At 23.4% G+C, this 9,542-nt stretch overlaps 1 protein-coding gene across 1 annotated transcript; it reads right to left on the bottom strand.

The window, feature by feature from the left end:
* Window positions 1-894: 894 nt before the first annotated feature.
* LOC112602022 (pleckstrin homology domain-containing family G member 1-like) lies at window positions 895-9,526 on the bottom strand. Its single transcript, XM_025349937.1, has 10 exons — window positions 9,379-9,526; window positions 8,351-8,532; window positions 7,480-7,605; window positions 5,500-5,594; window positions 4,239-4,355; window positions 4,023-4,173; window positions 2,138-2,311; window positions 1,826-1,981; window positions 1,675-1,770; window positions 895-1,111 (listed from the first exon to the last, which is right to left on the bottom strand). Exons 2-10 carry the CDS (start codon window positions 8,426-8,428, stop codon window positions 980-982), a joined length of 1,125 nt encoding a protein of 374 aa, XP_025205722.1. The 5' UTR covers window positions 8,429-8,532; window positions 9,379-9,526; the 3' UTR covers window positions 895-979.
* Window positions 9,527-9,542: the final 16 nt, after the last annotated feature.

Genomic DNA, 9,542 nt, shown 5'->3' with positions numbered 1-9,542 from the left:
TCCAGAATTCGCTTTATTTTCGAACTTCGTCCGTAAATGGATATGCGTGAAATGTAAAAAACTCAAGTATTATGTAATTCAATACTACGGCGGCTATTAAGTGTATTACTCGAAAAAACAATTGTCATTTTAGGATTGACTGAGGACTGAGCAAGGCACAAGCTATAAATCATTATTCCTGATATTGATTAAATTATTATTATGTATAGTTAAAATGTATTCAATAAAATTCGTACGAATAACTGTTTAATAAAAAAATATTTATCAAAATTAAATTCATATAAATAATCAATAAAGAAATTACATATCAACAAAGTATTAGTTTTTATTACTTGAGAATAATATAGTTTGTTAAAAGGACAATAATAATTATTGACATAGTTTGTATTAAATATTATATATTTATATCATTTAAACACAGCTCATTTAAAATATAAAATATATATGCAGGCCGAATTGGGCTACTATGCTACTGTCTACTATTCTACAACACAATGGGCCGCACGCCTCAATTTTATAATAAAATAATTGAGTTTTTTTAAACAATTAATAAGCAATAAAATAAAAAGGTTTTTTATGTTGTATCTATGGGCCTATGGGCCGCCTGCTTTCTGAGAATAGTAGGCCGGTATCCTCCTAGTCCGGGCCTGAATATATGCATACTACATTGAATAAAAATTAATAATATATATTTATGTAACTAAATAATCGTTTTTTTATAATTATGTTTGTATTGAAACTTATTACATATGAATCATATGATTATAAATTATAATATTAAATAATAGAAATTTTATTAATTTCTAAATAATAATTAACAATTCTGTAAATAAGTATTTAATTTAATAAATTTATTTATTTTTTAATTCTAAACATACATTTAGCAAGCCTTAATATAACAACTAACAAATACCTAACTCTTAATAATTAATTAAAGACTATTTTTAGTAATAGGCAATAGCTATTTAGAACTAATTAGTTAAATACCTCTTGGTATATAGAAATATTTGGCCATTAATTCAGCAAAGCTAACGCTTGAGAACTCTGAAGTGTCTTTTTTAATATTGTTTAGCATCTTAACCCAAAATATCTTTTCCTCCACTAAAGTCGCCTGTGGAATAATTAGGTAATGCATTTTAAAAATATACGTTTATTAAATAATAATCAGTGTTCACTGATCAGAATTTCAAATAAATAAGTTTTTTTTATTATTACATATAGGTAATACAAAACTACAAAAGAATTTACCTATTACTCCCAATTTATCTAATTTTATCTAATAAAAACACCAAGCATGTTAAAATATTAAAACTTTGAACTAAATAATAAAGAGAGTCATTTAACTAGCCTAGTATGTATAGTATAAAAAGCCATTTATTTATTTTAAAAAGTAAAGAGAAGACAGAAATAATAATGCAGGTACTGTATTGTAAACATTATTATTTTATAACATATTGTTTTCCATAGATAGTACATGATGGTTACATTATACACGCTACATACCATTATTATGTTTCACCACTTTGTTATCGTACATTCTACCACTCACCTATCTACTAAATATAACTAACCTATTATAGATAAACTAAAACTATAATTTAATTAAATTCTGATCAGCACTTAAATAATTAATTTAATTTATCAAAGATAATATTAATATGATAATAAATTTACTTGCAATGTAAATGAATGTTTAGATCCCGTGTTAGATACTAAACGAAAACTTAGTGGATTCCCTTTCACATGTTCAATCACAGTAAAGTTTCGGCTCTAAAAAAAAATTTAAAGTTTACTATGAATGATGACATTGCTAGGAAAAACTCACCTTTATATGAGTTTTGTATTCCAACAGTCCACATTTTTGTTCTTTGACGATCAATAACATATTGTTCAATATAATCACATGTAGTTTCTTCTTCGTTCCCGCGATCATTAAATCGCCTTCGGCATGTAATTCAAAACAATTGTTAGATAGATCGACCTGTAAAGAACAATACATTTGTAAAGTTGATTTAAATTATATTATAATTTTGTATTATTATAGTTAACGAAACACGAATTAATATTGGAATAAATAATTATTATTTGAGTATAATGACACTCTATTATGCTACAGAGTGCAGAAGGTGGTTATTACATTTGTTTTATCCTTCAAATGTTTAATCATCAATCGTATATCCTTAATGCGGCCTTCTTTTTCATATTTATTTTTTGTCTCATCAATAATTTTAGCTAGAATAACCATTTTATCATGAGCTTTTACGACTAAAGAATGATCAGTTTCGTTACACGATGTATATGCAGCTAATTTCTGTAAAAAAAATAAGCGCTATATTTAAAATTGATTACAATATTTCAAGTAGTTACGTACCTAATAATTTATTATTTATGTAATTTAAACTTGAATAATTGTAATTCTAACTAAAAAAAAAAAAACACTAGAAATTCTTATGTAGCTCGGATGTATATTCGACTATATTGATAATTTAAGGAATAATGTAATATTTCAAGTTTCTAGAATTATTAAAAAATTAAAAAAAACCATTTATATCGTAATTCGTTATTATACGTTTAAATATCCAATATCGTTAAAATTTAACTACAATCGCTTTTTTTATTTATAGTTATTAGAATGTATATAAAATTTTGTGTTCAATCTTCAAAATTGGGTATAAAAATTAAAATTTATATGAATTATTACCCACAGAATAATTTGAAAATGTTCGTGTTTTGCCAAAAATTTAACTTAAAACATTTATAAAAAAAAATTGTGGCTATGAATTTTTAATACTTTTTAATTTAGACATATTATATACAGCTATAAGAAACTTTGAATTAAATTTTAAATAGCTTTTTAATTCTAAAATAAAAATTATATTATCATACCTATAAAAAGTGGACATTTTCAAATATTTATAAACAACGCAAGAAAAGTCAAAATATTTTGAAAATTATAAGTATTATATCTAGTAAATTTGAAAATAAATATTTGGAGAAAATTTCAAATCTTTATATAAATATATAATTACTCATTTTTAATTAACAACAAAAAAACAAAATCGTAAACTGTTTTTGCGTAATAAAATTTATACCATTTTTCCAATTTTTTTTTATTATTTTTTTTACAATCATTTTGAAAAGCACAATGAATTTTTTAACTTTATCTTTATTTAAATTTTTTATCAACACTACCCTCAAACTTAAAAGTTGAAATACTTTTACTGCTTTAAAAGTCAGCAAAAGACATAAAGAAATAATTAAATATGTAAATGTTTTATTTTAGGCCAGCAATTTAGTGTTAATTTTTTTTTTTTGATTTTGTAGTAAGATAAGACGTTAAATCATATGTATCTATAACTTTGAACAATTAGTTACAGTAACACATCAATACGTCATGACTTTTGATTCCAAGAAAACGTTCATGAAATAAAACAGATATACGAGTATTCACATTATTTTTAGCCGAAATTTATATAGACATATAATAATATGTTTAATATGTACATCAAAGCGAGTTTACATCATTTGACTGAAACTTATTTGAATACCTAACAATAAGTTAATTATATTTTCGTTCCCATTTTTAGAGACTCAAGACACTCGGCAAGCATTATTTAGTTTTAACTGATATGTATACCTATAATGTATTCTTGAATACGTATAAACACAGACAACATTTTTAACTTTAAATTTAACTCTAAGTTTAAATATAAAAATAATAAGAATAATATTATTACCACAAATACCACATTATTAAAACTGCTTAAAATAATTTAAAAAAATATTCTTTTGTATTTATTAAGATAATAAAATTACCAAACAAAATGAATGCAAACGCAAATTATACTCGTACGTACAATAAAGTATATTTTTCCAGTAAAATTCACATCAATCACATCAATATAACTAGACTTGGGAGTACATGTCACAATGTCACTTATACATTTTTGTATAATATTAGTTCATTATTTAAAAAAATGATCTATTTACCTACCATTTACTGATCAATTTCAACATAATACCTTAAGTAATAAATGATATCTTAAAATACGCTGTATGGGCAGTACTAGATAAGATCCAAGTGGAAGACGATGTCCTAATTCTTTTTGCCTTTGATATATGATGTTGGTTGACTGTCGATTTTGCATTATTTTTGATATTATGGCATCAGAACTAAACATTAATAACAGCGTCATTACCTATTTTATAGTTTGTTATTTTTAACCATTGTAACTTACTTTTGGAAATTAATACAGTATGTTGAGTAAATAATAAACCCAAGATGATTATTCAAAAAACAGTGAGCAATTTGTGGTACGTTATTATTGGCCAATGCTAATTCGTTTAAAAATATTCTGTAATCCAAAAAACAAACATTTAAATTTTAAATAATGTAAGCATAAAGCAACCATATTAAACACATTTTGTTATTCTTTATTAATGTTCTATTAACATATATTTTTAAAATATTCGTATATTCGTATAAAATTAAATTTATAATTTCTCTTTTATCATTGTTAGCGAAAGCCGAAAAGTATTAATAATATTCAAATTATATTTTTCGTACAATTTAAAGTAATAAAAAAAGAAAATCATTTTTGAAAAAATTATACTTCTTATCTTTTTTAAGTTGTTACTTTTTGAATAACTAATCATTTGTATACATTTCATATTATTCTGAAGCAAAACATTTTCATATTTAAAAATCAATTCTTAAAAGGTTAGATTAATCGCTAATGGTTTACTTCTATAGAATAATTTTACTATTAGCCATTAGGCATTTCTTATTAGTTATAAGAATTTAAAATGTAAAAGAACGGTTACCTAACCTATTGGTATCAACATTTTGGGTAGCCGTCTATTATGCCACTTCACTCCCTTTATGTTAACTTAAAATACATATTTTAACTTAAATTAACTTTCTAATAGGTATCAAAATTCTTAGAAAATTATTCTGCCTCAGAAAATAAAATAAAAATGTACATTGTCATTTAAAAAAGTGAAAAATAAACAAAATAATAATGAAAATGAAATAGAAAATAATTTTTTCTCAAAAAAATGTTGCATTGTTATATAGGATATAGCCAACATGAATAGTTTTCCGAGCCACACAGACAAATACGATATTACTAAGAACTAAAAAGTTTATAGACACATTTTACATAATTTGATAATTTTTTATAATCTAATACAAAAAAAAATTAAAATTTTTGATTTTATAAGTAAGACGCGAGCCGCATTTGACAATGACAAGAGCCACGTGTAGCTCGCGAGCCCCAAGTTGGCCACCTATGTTATATAGTATAGTGACTTTAAGTTATGCAAAAAACAATATTTTTAAAAACACTAATAGGTACTTTTTGAGTTTACAAATTTTAATTTCAAAACAATATTTTTCATATTTAAGTTATATGTCAATGTCACTTATATACTTTACACTTACAGCTATAATAGAACAAAAAATGTATTTATTTTTGTACTTAAATAGGTAATAAGTACCTTGAAAATTCATAAATTTCCGTGATATTTCCGAATAATTGATTGCAATGCTCTTTTGACAATATTTGCTTATGCTTCCAATATTCTAAATACTCCTATAATACATAACGTTGAATTTTAATATTCATTTAAACCAAAAATTATTTTTCTAAATAGCTATTATTATAATATCTATTAAATTGTCAATAACTAATAATTTAAAGTTTAATTGAATAGACTATTGTACTATAAAATACGTCAAGGGTAGTTCTCTATGCCTCTACAATTGCGTCACTTATCTAACTTATATCAAAATTCGAAACAATTGATTAATTTTTTGAACTGTCATAAAATCTAAAAAACGTAATATTACTACAATTATCTATCATTAAAAATGTAGACTAATTATTATTATTCTTAAATATAAAATTATAAGCGCGCTTTTTTTTTTTTAATTTTGCTGGTTTTATTTTTAATGTAACTTTTTTTGTATACATACCATGCAATGCTTATTTAAATATTTAAATTATTGTTTAATTGTTTTTAATGACATATTCAAATGATCACATGTAAACTCCACTAAAATTTTGTAAATTTCCCTAAAAACATTTTGCTACAAACATATTATACCTATTTGATTCCCAAAAATGGACAAGTTAATGAAAATAATTAGGTAACTCAAGTTGTTAAGAGTATCGATAAGTTAAAATTTTAAAAATTAACAATTATCAAATCATAAATTAACTCGATAAGTTAATATGAAACTTAATATTATGCCAACTCAGTTTAAAAAAGTTAATCTACTTTTACTAATTAGTATGTGCTATGTGAATATTATGAATCATATAAAGAGTAACTGCGTTCTTTCTAATTTCCTAAATTATAATAAACAAATTTATTACATTTTTATCATAATGTACACTGTACAGTGTAATACCTATTTTACTTTATGTGATAATCTAATCTAATCATATATTCTTCTATTTAATCGTCATGCTCTTTCGAAACACATACCTATACATATCTATTTGAACAAATAATTTAGTTTCCCTTACAATACTAATAATAATTATAGCAATAAAGATAACTGGGTCTGACTATTTTCCCTTCTTAGACAATCACATACCATCATCATTACTTAATCATTATTATTCTATAATAAATTTATTATTTATAACATCGTTTGTATTTTGTATGATGTTTGTACATAATGTGTTTATTTATTAATAATTAATCAATAGGTGTATGTCAGAAATAAAATTTATTATCAACGAACGTTGTGCATAAAATTTATAAATATTATTTTGAAAATACATTGATTCAAACTGGTGAAAAGAAGTGGCGTTGTTATATTAAGAAATTGTTCTCAGTTTTTAGGGGAGATTACATTAATTGTGCATTTAAATGTTTGAACGCTATATTAATAATTTAAAGTAATTTAATTATCTAGTCCTAATCATAACTACACATAATATAATTGCATACAAGTTACAATAAATGTTTAAATAAACACTACTTATTCAGTCAATATTTGATGTATACCTACATTTTCATTATACATATATATCTTATACGATAAAAATAATCAAAAGTTAGATTTTGTCGTTAAAACTAAAAATTTAATATTATAGAAACATACATCAATTCACTTCAAACTTTATAATTTATGTTTGTATGTATTTTATTTTTATATGTAATTTTAAGAATAATAATAATTTTTTATCAGGATTAAAAATAAAACACCAATTAAATATTTATCAAAAATTAAAAGCATAATATTATTGTTATCTACTATTCAGTATTCATATTTCACATGTATTCAATTTTAAATAATTTAAACTACAGATTAATTCAGCAAATTAATAACTTCATGTATGTTTGTAAATCGACTAGTTTACTAAGCATGCTGACATATTAATAATATATTTAATAAAAGAATAATGCTTTATAAATTCTTTATATTTATCTATACATAAATTAATAAAATAATAATAAACTTACCTCTACTATTTCTTTCAAATGATTTACATATGATTCTTCGGTTTCTAAAATCTCAGTTATCACCAAATTCTTTTTATTAATTATATCACAATAATTATCATTCATTTTGCTAAATACCCACAATACCTATAACAACATCACAAATAAAAGTAGGTAAATCAGTATATGACTGTTCTCATATAGTACTACCGTCAATATTATAACTTTAGAAAATATTATTATTACAATATACACTTAAACGTACAAAAGGTAAATAATTACCTATACATTTCAATATTACGTCATTGTTTATTTCCATTAATAAATGTTTTAAATTTTTAATTAATAAATAATAAACAAGTATAGAATTTGTACAGGTTTGTACAACATTGTTATAAATGTTATAATAGTCATAAAAAAAATAATCTAGTTAACCTCTTTTATAAGTCATTGCGTGTAATTTTTTTCTATGTCAATAATTAAAAAATAAAATCAATTAAAAATAAGACGCGACCACTATTTTATACTTAACCTTATTTAATTATTTGTTCAGAGAAGGGAATACCTATATGGTTCAGGGTTCTATGTGAATACAAAACATCACATTTATATACAAATACGCCTAACATACCTAACTAAAAAAATCCTATTCCTAGATCCATAAAAGTTTTTCATCAATCGGTTTTATCAAAAACTGATATTGTTGTTATTATTTACATCATTAAAATTATTATTTATTATTAATTTACAGTATTAAATATTTTATATGGGATTCAATTAATCACCTTATTTTTATAAGTGAGAATTTAAGCATTTAATTCAGCACCTTTTTCTTAGATAGAACTCAGTTTACTAAGTTTACTTATAAATAATAAAATGAGACTTAATTTACCGAATCCAGTGTCAAAATCTGTAATTTATAACCAATGATCCTTGCGATTCGCAAACACTCCGATGGTGACAGTAACATTCAATCGTCTTTCACCGAGGCGGTAATTGTATCCGGTTGACGGCTATATAAGAAACCCATAAGGTTCACTATATTCTTATCTTAATAATATTTAGATAAATTCACTGTAATATAAAAGATTTAATGAATTCTTCAGAATATATAATTTACTATGTTATGCATTTATAAAATGGCACTTTAATGAAAACGTCATGCCGCACACATCTACATGCATATTGACTCCATATTTTTAACACATGAATAACCCGGGCTTGAAAGTTGTAGCGCTAAAAATGTTACTTTTTAGCTCTTGAATATGCACTTAAAAAAATATAAGCTATGAATAGTTCGAAAAAATAAAAAATATACATTTAACTTGAAAATTTATAGATTTATTAGAAAAAAAATTAAATGTTATTTTAAAATTTTATAATTTATAGTTAAAAAGTAAAAAAAAATTTCAAGAATTCAAATATTTTTAAAAAATATAACCAAATAAATCATTATTTTCAACAAAATTCGAATATTTTATATTATATTATGTGAAAATATTACCCAAAATAGCACTATAAACACTAAATTAGCAAAATAGCAATAAAAACCATTAGGTAATATGCAAAAAAAATAGCAAAATTAAATTTCGTGTATGGCATCAGAGAAGTGTGAAACATATTTGCATCTTACTTTGGATTTTCTAGGACGAACCAAAAAAATATGTATTTGCTACAATAACTTTCGAACCCTGTGTATAACAGTATAATATAGGTACCAATTATATTTAGGTTCAGCAGTTTTAGTTTTGTGTTAACTTAAATATTAGAGTGAATTTGCTTATGAGTAAGTAAAATATTAAAATGTAATAATGCTCTTAACTCGCTTAAAAGCTATAAACAGTATTATAAACAGGCAACAGCCAACGATACTATGTATACGGTCAACGAGAGTACGTAAATAATGTTTTAAGTTGTTACCTTTAAGTTTGATAATAGGCCATTTCACTTTAATGTTTAAGTTAAAAACATAAAACTAAAACAACTGAACCTTTAAATTGATGTCTCATACGGTACGTTAATAAGCCACATGCGGATAAAAATAGTATGACGTCCTCATGAGCGCCATTTTTTAATTAATAATC

The sequence above is a fragment of the Melanaphis sacchari genome, unplaced genomic scaffold, assembly GCF_002803265.2.
Source record: "Melanaphis sacchari strain LSU unplaced genomic scaffold, SCAv2.0 Contig80_pilon_pilon, whole genome shotgun sequence".
Taxonomy (NCBI): Eukaryota; Metazoa; Arthropoda; class Insecta; order Hemiptera; family Aphididae; genus Melanaphis; species Melanaphis sacchari.
Note: the sequence above shows the minus strand (reverse complement) of the source record. Positions and strands in the feature narration are given on the sequence as shown.